The sequence below is a fragment of the Nyctereutes procyonoides genome, unplaced genomic scaffold (genome assembly GCF_905146905.1).
Source record: "Nyctereutes procyonoides isolate TBG_1078 unplaced genomic scaffold, NYPRO_anot_genome, whole genome shotgun sequence".
Classification (NCBI taxonomy): domain Eukaryota; kingdom Metazoa; phylum Chordata; class Mammalia; order Carnivora; family Canidae; genus Nyctereutes; species Nyctereutes procyonoides.
In genome coordinates this window covers 11,814,846-11,831,018 of record NW_026575145.1, presented here as the reverse complement: position 1 = coordinate 11,831,018, position 16,173 = coordinate 11,814,846, and the positions used below count along the sequence as shown (strand labels likewise).

The following is a 16,173-nucleotide window of genomic DNA, read 5'->3' as shown; positions in this document are numbered from 1 at the left end:
ATGAGTTGTTTGTAAAGTAAACATTTACCTCCATCTCACATATAAATTTAGATATTCTTAAACAATTTAATTGTATCTCTTTAAATCTATACTTAGATTCTGTGCTTTCTAGTTTTATTTATTTCATGGTTTTGGCATTTTAGCTTTAAAAATTTTAAGTTAGCGAACAAGAGCATCATGTGTTAAAAGTATTTTAAGAGTAAGTTATTTAATACTCATACTTAAGACTGGTTTTTTACTTCTACTTATGCATAAGTTTTTTTTTCCAGAGTGAAAAGCTTTTGTTATACGATACAGTCCAGAGTGAACTGGAGGAGAAGATAAGAAGGCTTGAAGAGGATAGACACAGCATTGATATCACCTCAGGTAACAGGAATGACATGATTATGATATTTCCTTAAGTGACACTGAACCTGTGATTTACTGTAGTGTCTTATAATATCCTAGTCTCCTAATATAAACAGTATGTAAATGAAGGATCCTAATGAGAGGAGAAAGAGGAGACTTGTAAAGAATTTGATAGGCTTGTGATTGATTGTGTTGTATTGATTTTATTTGAATTCACATTTCAGAAAGACAGAAAATGGGGCACATGAAAAGGGACAGAAGAGAAATGTGAGAGAAACTATAGGAGTAAGAATAGTTCACTTTAAGAATAATGAGAATATTTTTATAATATAAGAATAGTATTGGAAGACAGCTACAATATATATTCTTCCCTCTAAGTGTTGAAAGATCAGGTGGAAGAAGGAATAAAAACCTTTTCTTTTTGGTATCATACAAACTGGAAATTAAGGTAGATTTCTGTCTCAGAAAAAAGATAACTTATTAATAATTAGAATAGTCCAACATTGAAGTTGGCTTTTTCAGGGGTATTATGGAAACCCTTTCTACATTGGGTTGACGATGTACAGGGTTATCCTACAGATCTTGTATGTATATTATTTTACCTCTTAAAAAATTTTATTTCTTTGGCATAAAGTAGGCAAAGGAATCAGATAAGCTGAACTCTACTGCCATGGCCCCAGTCCCCACTACTTGGGTGACTATGAGCAACAGTAACTCTAGTTTTTCTAAATCAGTCTCCTTGTCTGTAAAATTGAAACAATAGGAATGAATGCCTACCTCAGAGATAGCTTTGAGGATTAGATGACACAATGCATGTAATGTATATTTAATAAAGTACTTATGTTCATCACTTATTGGTCATTAAAGTGCCCAGGTGATTTTTACTTTAATGAAATTTTATAGTCATGTGTGTGTGTGTGTGTGTCTATATATATATATATATATATATATATATAGACACACACACACACACACACACATAGCTACCAATGAAATACTGCTACCATGAAATTACATAGCCTTTTCCCCTGCTTTGATCTCCAGCAGCTAATACTTAATTTTTATTTGCCAGAGCTATGGAATGATGAGCTTCAGTCAAGAAAAAAGAGAAAGGATCCTTTCAGTCCTGACAAAAAGAAGCCAGTTGTTGTTTCAGATATCCTTTTCTGAATTCTTTTTGCCTCACTATACATTTCTGCATTGTGCATAGCTTTGTATTTTTATTAGTATACATTGACTTTATATGATCCTGTAGTAGGTAAAAGATGACTTATAAAACTGGTTAAAGGCAGAAAATATAATTTAGATTAAGAGGGGTAGGGAAGAAGTAGAAATTTAGTCATGATCTCAGCTTTGAAAGAAAATTAATATGGCTTTGTAGTTCACAAAAGCTTTGTTGTGAATCAGCTGTTTAGCATATAGCATGATTGTTTAATTCACATGTATATTTTTTTAACACTTTCAATATTTTGAAGTTGGAATGTATTTATTTTAAGGCTTTTTTGTTTTTTGTTTTTGAGAGAGAGAGAAAGAGAGAGAGGGGAGCAGTAGAAGGAGAGGGAAAGAGGATCTTAAACAGGCTCCACACCCAGCATGGAATCTGATGTGGAGATCGATCTCATAACCCTGTCATCATGACCTGAACCAAAATCAAGTTGGACACCTAACCAACTGAGGCACCCATGTGCCCCAGAAATTGGAGTGTTGTTTAAAGTAATATGTGTTTTCAATCAAGGTATTCCCTGTGGTACCCTCCCCTTACCACTCTGCCTTTGCCCATCCCCACCTCAAAACAGTGATTAGGTTGGTGGTATATCTTACAATCAGTTGTAACAGAGAATTAACAGAATATGGTTATAGCATCTGAAGTACTGGAATATATTTATCATGGTACTAAGTTTTTTGGAGAATAATTTGAAGTCAGAATTCAGCATGCCAAAGGATTATATCCAGAAATCATTGTTCCAATTCTCTGAAAAACAGAAGTTTGGGAATTCAAAGTGTGAAATTCTTACAACTAAGTTAACCTTGACTTTTCTACGTCCATATATAGTTTATATGCTACAAGATCTTGATATTCTTGAAGACTGGACAACAATTAGGAAGGTATGATTAAAGAGTAATGGAATACAAGTACCTTTTATAGTGAATTTTTAAAGATTTCTGTTGTTTTTTACTAACACATCAAAATATGATTATTGTTAATATGCTTTGCAACATTCTATAGCAATTAATGCTAATACAGATAACAATGGATTGTAAGAATATTTTAGGAGAGACATATCAGCAACTTGATTGTATTTTTTCCTGTAATAATCTAATAATTTGTGCAAAAGTACAGAAAAGCATTTATTTTAGGTTGCCCCAAAATAACAATAACCTTTCTGTGCCTTGTCCTTAGCCCATTCCTGGCTTACTAGGGCACTCAATAAATATTTCTTGAATGAATGAATAAATATTTCTTGAATGAATGAATGAGTGAGTGTTTGAACCCTTATTGTATGTCCTTTTCCTTCTGTCATTAAATATTCAAGAATTATGGGATTTTCTGTGCTTGTTTAAAAGTAGAGACTTAAAAATAAATAAACAAACAAACAAACAAACAAATAAATAAATAAATGTAGAGACTTATTTTTTGTATTAAATTTTTCCGTTTGGGGATCCCTGAGTGGCTCAGCAGTTCAGTGCCTGCCTTTGGCCCAGGGCGTGATCCTGGAGTCCCAGGATCAAGTCCCGTGTCGGGCTCCCAGCATGGAGCCTACTTCTCTCTCTGCCTCTCTCTCTCTCTCTCTCTCGCTCTCTCTCTCTCTCTCTCTCTCTATCATGAATAAATAAAATCTTAAAAAAAATAAATTTTTCCGTTTTCAGAAACTTCTCAGTTGAGAGAGATAATTCAGATATTGATAACACCTCTAGGTGAAATGGTTATTCTTTATATTCCTTATGGTCTTAGACATTAAAATTTATTAGAGGAGCTGAAGATTGTATTTCACTTTTAGCTACTGAGGTCATCAGTAGTGTTGTAGACATTAAATAGATTCCAAATTTACTTTATCAGTCTATTAACTCTTTCTTCTTTTTTAATTAAGGCAATGGCTACACTGGGTCCACACAGAGTGAAGACAGAACGTAAGTCATTTAATCTACATTTAGGAATCTTGTCTGTGAAGACTTGTTGAATCAGGGCTAAGTCATCCACATACTAAACAGTGCCTCCATTTCATTTCATCAGTGAACACTACTCCTGGAATTATGATATTTTAAATCCTACTTAAAATTGGCACTAGTAACTGATAATGTACCTGCTTCCCCTTCTGGCACTTGCCTAGTTAATTAATGGTTTATTGTACATTGTATAGCTTCATTTTGTAGTTATATTAAAAACTTTGTGAATTATATAGGAAATGAAGAAATTCTCTTGTTTCTGTCATTTACCTTTGTTATCTAAAATATTTTTAGTGGTTTTTTTTTCACATATATGCATGGACTGGTGTTAATGTTCTGCACTTTTGTTCTGACAATATCTTATTAATATAACAGTTTTTGAACTGATCCCTTTAGCACCTGTGAAACTGGAAAAACATCTACATAGTGCTAGATCTGAAGAAGGAAGATTATATTATGATGGTGAATGGTATATACGTGGACAAACAATATGTATTGATAAAAAAGATGAATGTCCTACAAGGTAAAAATTATTCAGTTTTGCTCAGTATTATAGTTTATAACACTGTTGTCAATAAATATTTGCCCCCTTTGTAGTGCATTCATAATACACCACTCATTAGTTGCTTAAAGATCCTTTTCTCTTGGCATATGATTTGGTTAGCATGTGTGTATATCAGTGTTAATATTTGTAGACTAATGTCATGTATTAAGTTCTTGAGCACAAGCATTAACACAAGAAGAAATGTTGGAATTATTTAGCCAGGTAAGTAGTGCTATTTGTTCTTAAAGTAGATGATGAATTGTTAGGATTTTAATATTATGATCTTTAAACCAGCCTGTTAGGCATTTTGGGTGGACATATTAATCGTTAACTTTTTTTGCATGTGTTACAGTATGTATCAATTAGAGTAGGAAAGGAATGTAAATTAACGAAAATACCCTAAGAGTCCCAGGAATTACAGTATAACTTGAAAACTGAAAGCTGCCTTTTTAAAAGGCTCAATCTGTCTAAGCTTAAATAAGGTTTACATAATTATATAGCCTTCTAAGTTTTTGTGTTTTTTTAGAGATTTTATTTTTTTAAGTAATCTCTCCACCCATTATGGGGCTCAGATCCACAGCCCTGAGATCAAGAGTCCCATATTCCACTGACTGAACCAACCAAGTGCTGCTATAGCCTTCTAAGTTTTAACTGGTTGTAGCCTTTGGAAAATATTAATGCTAATTACTGCTTTTGTTCCTTCAGTAGTTTAGGATTTAATTCTGAGTGATAGCCTTCTACAGTAAGAAAGTATCTTTTTCTAGGTATGAATGGTTAATGCAGTGTTTTCTATTTAAAGAAGAATACTCATTTTCCAAATACAGTAGTTTTACTTGGACTGTAATTTCATCGGACTGTAATTTCATCTGTAAAGTTTTAGGATCCTAGGAGTATTGTATATAGTAATTTTCCTCATAGAAGCCCACTGAGCTAATTCCTAGGTTCTATGTGATACCCCTAGATTTTTTGCTTTATCTTATTGCTTTTAAGACATTTTACTGATTACTTAGCATGTGATTTAAAAAGAGATGAAATAGTACAAGAGGATTAAACACAAATCTATTTTTAAAAATATCTCTACATAAAGATAGAGTAGTGTCAAAAAGAATCCATGTAAGTACCAAAAAATGGTTTGACACTGGGAATTACGAATACCAATTAGGAATTGGTATTTTTAAGATTTCCTACACTGCGTGTTATACGTAAATGAGTCACTAAATTCAGTTCCTGAAACCAATATTACACTATGTGTTAGCTAACTAGAATTTAAATAAGAACTTAAAATAAGTGGATACTCTGGAAAACTAAAGCATTTAAAAAAATAATTTAAAAAACTGGAATATTTCCTACAGCTGGGGGTGATATAAATTGGAGGTGTAAAAGTATATAATTAGTGTTTTTAGCTCCAATGTGTGTTTTGGGGGATGGGTTGGGGTGGGGATGTAGTAGAAACAGTGTGCATTTAATAGTTCTAATAGTAAATATGACCAATTCTATTAAGGAAAGAAAGGAGACTGTCTCTTAAGTGTTGCCGACTCTGGTGTTTTTGACCGCGTGCCCTGCTGGTAGTGCAGCATTGTGGTAAATGACAATTATGTACCTGAATCCACTCTTGCAGTTCAGCTATTCTGGTTTTATGGCTTGTACTCTAAAATGAGTGGTGGAGGTGTACTGCAATTCATTCATTCATTCATTCCTTTTTTCCCCCCCTTTTTAGTGCTGTAATTACAACAATTAACCATGATGAAGTTTGGTTTAAGAGGCCTGATGGAAGCAAATCTAAGCTTTACATTTCACAGCTACAGAAAGGAAAATATTCAATTAAACATTCATAATCATGATTTAAGTGTTATCTAAAGCTACCTTATTAGTGTTATCAAGTGTGATGTGCCATGGGAGTTAAAAATGTATTCAATAACTTAATATTCTCATCAAATCATGAGAGACTGTATTTGTAGGTAGTACTCTAAGTAGACTTCATATTGATATGTCAATGAGACAGTAATAAAAACTTAATCATGATCATTACATTTATTTGCCTTTTAGGTCCAATGACCAATAGGTATATATGGTAGAGGTTTCTTACTAAATTTTTTGTTTTTTAAAAACATTATGCAAATCTGTCTTATCTTTAGTGAACTCTGTTGCTAAATGGCTATATTTGTCTGCAGTTTCTTTGATTTTTCACATCTTTGTCATTTACTGTGTTTGTAAATAAGCCTGATAAAATGTTTCTTATAAATGGTTTGTACTAGTACATTAGTGTTAAATCAGAATTGAGATTTAAACATATATACGTGAGTATGTATATATGGCATCATCAGCTAATTTAGAACTGATGGCCTTTCTTTACAATCTTGTTTTACCCAAAATTAAGCTATTGGGTTTGAAAGCTTAAAGGGAGCACTTTTGTAGACTAGCAGCTTTCTTTCTCCTCTTCCTTGATTGTATGGTGGTGACCTATTTTTACCAATTATACTTAATGTTAATTAGTAAAATTAGCATCAAGTAATAACAAGCTTCTACCTGTATTTCTTGTGAACTTTAGAGGGCAGGTATTTATGCCTGGTATTTATGATGCAGTATATAAGTGGTGAATAGTAACTGACAGTATTGTGGTGCTTGCTGTACATGTCTGATCTTTTGAAACAGATTTTTAGTAAGCATTTTCCAGAGGTAAAACTAGGTTCTTATCTTAATTTTATTCCTAGGGCAAACTAGACAGGGATAATTTTCTTGAACCTATTCCCAAATTAATATTTTTATCTTTGGTGTTTCTACACTTTAATAAGGCCACTTGGTGCAATTTAGAAAGTATTGACCTCTCTTCCCTTAGCCACATGCAAAATTAATTTCTAAAACCTCAGGAACAGTACAAAGAATTGAAACCCTCAATATGGCAGCACAATTGGCTGTAGTATATATTAGGGTACAACCAAATCAAGTTTTCCTGGTGGTCTTGTGCACTTTAATTTCTGTTATAATAAGACTGAAGAGGATGAGAAAGAGAGCTACTTATTAACACTTAGGGCAGGAATATCTGCATTATTCCGTTTGTTTTCTTACTCTTTTACCTCTGCAAACATCTTCCTGTGCAGATCACTACTTCACAGTTGCCAAATGTTGAAATATTTGACTTCTGAAACTCGTTATCAGCAAAGTTATATACTTTGTTCTGTTTCTAATTAACCTTAGCAAATGTACATAATGTCATAATCCAATAGTATTTGACAGTACTTATGTATACAATGTTTCATAAGCATTTTTAATAAGATTTGTATTTTTAAATTTAGTATATAATAAAAAGATGTGTTTCAGTGTCATTTGTAGTGTCTTGAATTACTCCTGTGTAAATTCTCAATAACTTGTCCACTTCTAAGAATGATTTGAGCCCATTTACATTAATAGGTACAGAGAGTTGTGAGTGTTGAACAAATGTTTCTGCTTCTCTAAGCCACAATTCAACCTCTATTGGGGTATATTTAGATATTCAAGATGGCCAAGTTATGCTTAATTTAAAAATATGCACATATGTTATACTTTAATAAAAATGCACTGTATATGTTCTGAGATTCTAAATAGAAAATCTTTATTTTAAAACGTATGATTTAGTGCATTAACTTTCAAAATATCTACAACTGTAATCATCTATAAAGTACTACAAAGTACTATAAAATATATTTTTAAATTTCATATTGGCAGTTTGCCATTAGATTCTGATCAAAAGGTTTTAGGATTGTTAGAATCTGTGAAGTGTGATATTATCAGTTGCTGTCGCTATCGTTATGTTTACAATCAGCCTCTGTTTTAGGATCAATTTATGGTCCTTTCCTGCCACAGCTCAGTATTTCATAATCAGCCCACCATTTCTTGCCATTTCCCATTTAAAAAACACCCCACCAATCACTAATCCAATGCATCACTAATAATTATTAGCGAATTAAGAGCACAGTCCTCATTCTCTCCCATTGGTGGCTTGGGCTCTGAGTACTTTTTGTTGGAGCCTTTTTCATATGAAGGTTGTTCTGATACACAGATTATTCCTCAGAACTCAAACATGGAGCACCTGGGTTAAGCATCTGCCTTCGGCACAGGTCATGATCCTGGGGTCCTGGGATCAAGTCCCATGTTGGGCTCCCTGCTCTCTCTGCTTCTCCTGCTCCTTCTGTCCCTCCCCCTCCTTGTGCCCTTTCTCTCTCTCTCTCTCTCTCTCTCTAATAAATGAAGAAAATCTTAAAAAATAAAACAATGAGGCTAATGCTTAAAAAAATTTCAAACACCACTTAGAGAATTGTGTACATCTCACTGATAATTATTTAAAAAGAACAGGGACATTGGCTGTTATTTCCAAGAATTTATTTGTGAACCCAGTAAGTTCCATACACTAAAACTGAACTAAAATGAATTTATAAGGTAAGAAAATTAGATGCAGGATGAATATATTAAGTAGGATTTATGTAGTCCCATGCCAAATTGGAATATAAACTATTTTAATTGCTAAAGATAGGAGATTGAAATATTTTTTAAAGGAACATGAAAGCTTAGAATGAGGTTAGAGAAAAACGCATGTTCCTTATATTATCTTTATGGATGAACTATAGGAATTGTGGCTGGTAGATCAGGTGAGATTAACTGAGGCAGTTACCCCCATTGGTCACTGTGGCCTAGTCTGAGTCACAGGCTCCAAAACTTGAACTTTATATATCCTGTTAAGGGCTCAATTGTACCTCCCCTCTACCCCATACCAAATTCATATGCTGAAGCAATTACCCCCAGCAGCTCAGACTATGACTGTATTTGGAGATAGCGTCTTTGAGAGGTGAGATTAGGTAGACTAATCTAATTTGACTAATATATCCTTATAAGAAGAAGAGATTTGGACATCAGACATGCACACAGAAGTGACTGTGTGAGGACAGAGCAAGGTCACTACCTGTAAGCCAAGAGAGACCTCAGAAGAAACCAAACCCGCCGACACCTTGATCCTGGGCTTCTCACATCCAGCGCTGTGAGAAAATAAGTGTCTGTAGTTCAAGCCACCAGTCTGTGGTATTTGGTTAAGGCAGCCCTAGCAAACTGATACATGCCCCCAGGTGACAGCCCTGGGGAGTTAGGATTGAAGGGGTAGGCAAGCGTCAGTTTAATAATTTAAACTGGGAAGTATAATTGAGAAGGAGACCTGGCTCCTGAAGTCTGTTCTTTCCTTCTACGAAAATAGATGAAAGCAACCCTGTGATCAGGAGATTTGTTTTGGTGAAACCAGAGTTGTCAGTTCATTGGTGAGGGTATCTCCTTTCCAGTACTGTGCTGGACACGTTGCTGTCATCTTACCGTCGACTTTCTTTTCTTTCCTGGTGCCCTGGTGACCAAGATCTCTTCTCTGTTGATGGGCTGTGCAGGCCCTGCCCACATCCCCCTCTAAGTTCTTTCTATACTATAAGCTTTCCAGCTCTGGCCAGTTTACTGGACCAGAATGGACCCTGACTCACGGGCAGCCAGTGATAGTACTTGAAAGTTTTAATGCTTGCCATCTACCGGGGACTGTATTTAATGTATAAACAAAGTTATTTAATATTTTACATGTTTAAAACAAAATGAACGTAATGTAAGAATTCTAATATGTTTACTCTTTAAGAATTTATTATATATTAGGAATTTCTGGTCATGAGGTTTTTCACAAGGTACCAAAGGCAAAATACTGTGACAGAACTTATTTTTGGAATGTTCTAAAAACAGTTGGTTTTATCTCAAGTTGCTAATCTTTCTGAAAAATGTGTCTGTTTTCCCTTCCCATCTGCCCATCTACCCATCCATCCATCCATCCATCCATCCGTCCGTCCATCACTAGAAAGCAACTATAAGTCTAAAATTTCTTTGCTTCTAAACTTGAAGCTAATATATTCTCTTTCAAAGACACATTTTAGGGGATCCTTGGGTGGCTCAGTGATCCTAGCGCCTGCCTTCGGCCTAGGGTGTGATCCTGGAGTCCTAGGATCAAGTCCCACATCAGGCTCCCTGTGTGGGGCCTGCTTCTCCCTCTGCCTGTGTCTCTGCCTCTCTCTCTCTCAGTGTCTCTCATGAATAAATAAATAAAATCTTAAAAAAAAAAGACACATTTTATTATTAAGTAAGGTCAAGGGAAAAAGTTTTGTAGGAACAGTCTTTAAAGTTTACGTTTCCTTTTTTTATTCGTTTTCCTCTAATACAGGTTTGAGTTGGGTGACCTTGCCAGCACTCTCTTGAAGAGAGAAGTGTAATTCTAGTCCAGAAGCAGGCCACATGGTAGCTTTTCATCTCTACCAGAAAGATTATAGTTTATCATATTAAAATGCTTAGAAAACCAGATCCTTGAGCAGAAGCTAAATGACATCTGCTATTAGAGGGATCGGAAAAGAAATATGATATTTCACTTGTTATTGAAATAATTTGAAAATGGCATTCTTAATGGCAAGAACGGTAAGTGCTTTCACTTGTTTGAGGATAAATTATGATTTCAGTATATTATGTTTAAGTACATCTATGGGCAATTGCACTTACTAAGGAAAACTGATTTTTTTTTTTAATACAAAGACTTTAGGCACTGTTTAAGTTACTTATTGACTACAGCAGTTTTTGGTTCAGCTTATAGCCCATGGTGTTAACTTATATTTTATAATTATATATGTATATATAATAACAGTATCCACTACACAAGGGCCAACTTGGTTTGGGTAAACTTATATATGTATATATAATAACAGTATCTACTACACAAGGGCCAACTTGGTTTGGGTATTTCCTAAACCCACTTGAGCTGTACCCTCTTATGCCCAAGGGGTCTGTTGGGGGTCCTCAGGCATATAGGAAAGGGAGCTCACTCACCCTACTTCCCTTTCTTTAGATCTCTCCTCTCCCTCCCAGTGAAGCTGCTCAAGGGCATTCTCGGCAATGATCATGGCCCAAGCCCACTCTGTGCAAGACTGCCAAAGCAGGAGGAGACCCAAGAAAGAGAGACTGCTGTTCTGGCCACTCTACCTGCAAGATTCCTTCTGTACTCAATTGGTTCTCTGGACTTACTCTTTTGTACCTCCATTTTGAGCTTTAAAAGATTCTGTAAGATTCTAGCCCTATATTGTTTTTCTGTCAGGTAAATAAAATACAGCATAGCAGGACCTATTATTTACACTAAAGGAATAGTATGTGTATTTTTTTAGATTTTCTTTTTTACTTATTAGAGAGAGAGATAAGGAGGAAGAGACAGGCAGGCTCTGTGCTTAGCAGAGAGCCTGACACAGGAGAGCCGTCTCACAACTCTTGAGAGCCAAAATCAAGAGTTGGATGCTCAACTGACTGAACCACCCAGGCACCGCAATCCTTTTTATTTTTATTTTTTTTAATTTTTATTTTTAATTAATTAATTAATTAATTAATTAATTAAAAAGATTTTATTCATGAAAGACACACAGAGAGAGGCAGAGACACAGGCAGAGGGAAAAGCAGGCTCCATGCAAGGAGCCTGATGCAGGACTCAATCCCAGGACCCTGGGATCACGATCTGAGCCAAAGGCAGACACTCAACCACTAAGCCACAGGCATCCTCCACAATCCTTTTTAAATATGTCTTGGTGATCATTCCATATCCACCCTCAGAGATCCAGTTCATTCTTTTTAATGACTGCATTGTATTCATTTTATGGAATTAACACATGGAATTCCATGGTATGGAATTGATGAACATTTAGACTTTCCCTTTCTTATCAATAAGGCCAAAGTGAACACTCTTGTACATATATTTTTGACCTTGAGAAAGAATATATTTGTAGTATAAATTTCAAGTAGAATTGCTTGGTCAAGTGGTAGGGGATTCTTAGAATTTACTAGATATTGCCAAATTTCCCTGCAAATAAATTGTACCCATTTTACACTCCCAGTAACCATATACAATGGTGCCTATTTCTCCTTATCACCAGAAACACTGATTCTGGTAATTAATTTTCAATGTCATTCTTCTACTTTCTCATTTTATTTTTTTTCCTTCAGGCTGTACGATAATCCTCATTCAAGCTCTTTTTAGAAGTCTTCACTCACTTCATTGACTTCAGCTACCACATATGTTCTGACAATCCCAAATCTAAATCTCTGCCCTCACCCGAGTTATGTATGACAAGTTACCTGCTGGGCATTCTCATCTGGTTGTCACACTTTTTGAACTTAACACATACAAAACCAAGTACTATTTCTTCTTCACATCCCTTCCCCCAACCCTGCTTGTATTCCTCCTCTGTTCCTGCTCTTGATTCATGCTGCCATCTACCCACATTCAGGCCTTGGGGAAGCTGTGGCAGCTGACTACATTCATGGGCTTCAGAACAAGACTAAGTGTATGTGAACTCTGCCACTCACCAGTAATTTGGCCGTGGGCAATTTCTTAACCTTTGTGTGCTTCATAATGTCCTCATCTGAAAATGAAAATAATACTTAATGTTTCATAGGGTTGTGATGAGGATTCAGTGAATTAATATATGCCATGTGCTTAAAACAGTGGCTGTTACATGATAAATCCTATATAATGGCTATTTATATATTTTAGCTGCCCCTATCTAATTATCAAGTCCTATAGATTTTAACTCAAACATTTTCTGAAATCACCCTCTTTTGTCTCATGCCCCAGATGCTGCTCTAATTCAAGCTTTTAGTATAGTTTACTGGGATGATTGTGATGGCCTAATTGGTCTCCTTGCTTCTTGCCCTTTTTCTTTATAGCAAATGTTATGTTTCTAAAACCCAGAACTGATTTTTCCTTCATTTATTTATTTATTTATTTATTTATTTATTTATTTATTTATTTATTTATTTATTTATTTATTTATTTTTATTCTCTCCTGGGCCTCAGTTCTTTTGTCTGCAGGCCACTGTAGTTCCACTTTTTCTAAGAAAGGCTTTTCCCTGAACCATGTGGCTCCCAACAGGAGCATCCATTTCTCTTATGGTCTGCCAGTCTCAGTCACAGTTGTTGAGACCAGGCAGGCATGTAACTCAGGCTGGCCTGGTTAGAACCCATTGCTGGATCTTTCAAGCTGTAACTGTGGAAACAGAAGCAGTCTTCCTTCCATATTGTACCCGAGAAGACAACAAAGTTTGAGGACTACAGACAATTACATTTCCTGCCCTGTGTAGAAAGACAACAGGGAGCTGAAGAGATGGAAGACAGACAGGTAGTTTCTTGGCTTTTAACTTCCTGCTTCCAGCTGACCCACAGTCTATGTGTACCATGATCTTTCTTATGTTACATGAGTCTTCTAATGAATCCCCCCCGCCTTTTTTTTGTGAGCTGTGTTTCTGACCCTTGCAACACTTATCACAATCACTAGGGCTTCATATTCTGATTTTTATCTTAAAAATTATAATAAACTTGTAATTTCACCACAAATTCAAGGAATAAAAATAATGGGGATATTGGTAGAGTTGCAAATGTAGATGTGAGAAAGCAAAAACTAGGAAATGCTTGGCACTCACTGCTAGGCCTTGGAATTGTCCTGTTGAACATAAACAACCTTATAAAGCACCAACATCAAACTAGGCCACTCTGCGACTGTGATGAAATGAGACAAGAAAAACAAGCCCTTCTCCCCTTCACAGGCTTGTCTAAGTATAGATAGAAACAAGGTCATTCTGCAAAAATATGAAACCTCCCCCTAACATGATTGACTGCTTCTTCTTTATCAATTATTATCTTTGGCCTTGCTTTATTCCTCCTGTTTTATAAATAAGATTAACCAAGATATCCAATCACAAAATTGCCCCCACTTCCGGACACTTCCTTGAGCCTTACCAAAAATCTCCTAATAGAATCCTGTAAGTCCTTTTTGAAATACCTTCTTTCTCAGCCACCCACAGTTTCTGGGGTCTATGTTCTCTCACTGCAGTGAGCAGGAGGCCCAGCTTATTTAAACAGGTAAGTTCAGGGTGGCCTTTGGCTGGAGGACATTGACACATGGAACTTTTAAGTCAGTTTTTTTGTTGAAGGGTTTTTCATTAGATTTAACCAAAAGATCCTGAAGTATATTTTGGATAGTCTTCTAGGAGCTCCCCGTGTATAATTACAGTTATAATGACTGATAAACTGTAGGCTTTGACTTTCAATTACATGTTGTAGAAGAATCATAAAAGATAAGACAAAATGAAAGCACATCTCATGAAAGACTTTTGTACTGCAATCTAAGTTAGCGCTTTGCTTCAGAACCAGAAAATAATGTTAATATTTCTACTGCATTAACCAAGGACTCTCCTAGAAATGTAAAAGCTATAGTATTAATGCATTTTGATTAAAACCTGAAGGTGGCAGTAAATTCCTAGAAAACTTAGGCACTTAGTTTAGAATTTGTATTTTTTCTTCTAATTATTCAAAATCGTATAGTGAGACTGAAGTTGCATTTAATTCCATTGCGTACTAATTAAGGGATCTTCAGGAATAAGATGAAGTTCTAAACAAGGATTATATTGTTATTACTGTTTACCCACTGAAAAGAAGTCACCATGTAAAAGGCTTAGGAACATTGCAATGGATTATATGCTTTAGAGTTATTACAGAAACAAAGTATATAATTAAACAAAAGGAAACTACAACTTTTAATACAGTTCAAAGTCCTCTGAAGGGATGTGGCATTAAATAGCTTCTATTTGTCTATTAAATTTATAACCCTGTGGTTAAGTATTTGCCCCACACATTCCCGATTTTATCCTCAACATTCTTAAAGTAGAATTTTGTATGGTTGTGTTTTTACCCAAGATCTACTTATAATCAATAGACTCTCTAGACTTATTAATCAGGAATGGCCTAACTGATAATACAGAAAATTTACAAAGAGCTAATTAATAAATATTAATTCATATTGGAAAATGACTTTATTGATCTTTTATATAAAGATCTAAAACCTGATTGTTTCATAGTCTCTTCTCTTGAAGGTAAACCCTGTCACTGGTATATTGAGTTATACCCAAAGTTATTGTGAAGTTTTAATGATCTCAGTACATAGGCATGAGATTATTAGAGCTTTGAAAATTAGGAATCATAAAATTTCTATGATCCTTTTAGAAGAAAGTTAAGCAAGTACTGTATACATTAGTGTGTAAATATACAAAATAGTTAATTTTGGTGAGCAAGATAAGTGATGTTGATATTTTAAATATCTTCCTACAATTATGCTAATACATGAGTAACTACCAGTTTAGAAATTACTAAAATGGACTATTTGAATTTTCAAGACATTATTTCATTCTTCCATTTAATTTAACTTTATTTTTTAAGACTGTACTATAGTAATAAATTATTAACCACGGTAAATGGAAATTTAATTTTATAAATCCAAGAATTTATCTTTATTCTTTTTTAATCTCTTTTAGGCTGTTAGAAATTTCACATAATGACTGAAAGAGGATTAGTTATGAGTTTGTTGGTTTTGCCCAGGGAAAAATGTAAAGTTAGAAGCATAGACATACAGCGTATATTTATTCCAGAAATACACCTTGTTCATAATAAAAATGTCCCAATTATTTTTAATATAACAGTTCTCAACAATGATAAATGACTAGTCTATTTCTTCTTCAAATAGTGTTTAGATTTGTTTTTAATAATTGAAAACTTGTAGAAACAAAACAACAAAACTGTAGACTTGTATAATTTAGAGCTATTTTAACTTATAAGTTAAATAGTGCTTGAATTCCATTTTGTTAGTTGGAGAAAACAATAGTAAATATAAATATAACTCCCTATGTGTGATCACCTTCTTGCAAATATGGACCAGTGAAATCTGCAGTAGCTCATAATTCTTGATTAGTGGTGGTTAATACTGGCTGCCAGCAGAGGGCACTTTGAGGTTTATCTGTCAGAATTCCAACACCTTGGCTGAGGAACATGGACTATTTGCCTTCAAACTGATTTCCTAAGAGTGAAGATATTTCTAATATTTCTTTATTCTCTATGTTTTCTTGTCTAATTTTACAAACCCCTAGACTGTCTGTCAGGGGATGAGAAGGCTATCTAAAAAACCAGCTGCAGTTCCCAACTGACTGCATGAGCAGATGTGTAAGAGCTGGTCCTATGGGGTGAGATTTAAGGGAGGTAGGAAACTCTGTGC

The 16,173-nt window shown here is 34.8% G+C and overlaps 1 protein-coding gene across 5 annotated transcripts in view; it reads left to right on the top strand.

Moving 5' to 3' along the window:
• BRMS1L (BRMS1 like transcriptional repressor) overlaps nt 1–11,235 on the top strand; it is a 35,225-nt gene extending 23,990 nt beyond the window's left edge. The window contains exons 5-10 of one of the 5 annotated variants that reach the window (XM_055309186.1): nt 270–366; nt 1,421–1,504; nt 2,390–2,454; nt 3,438–3,477; nt 3,889–4,036; nt 10,938–11,235. In XM_055309186.1, coding sequence (XP_055165161.1) covers nt 270–366; nt 1,421–1,504; nt 2,390–2,454; nt 3,438–3,477; nt 3,889–4,036; nt 10,938–11,187 — 684 coding nt within the window. In that variant the 3' untranslated portion in view covers nt 11,188–11,235. Of the gene's footprint in view, nt 1–269; nt 367–1,420; nt 1,505–2,389; nt 2,455–3,437; nt 3,478–3,888; nt 4,037–5,774; nt 7,381–10,937 lie in introns of those variants that run through there. The other 4 variants (XM_055309183.1, XM_055309184.1, XM_055309185.1 and 1 more) reach the window with 4 other exon arrangements.
• Nucleotides 11,236–16,173: the final 4,938 nt, after the last annotated feature.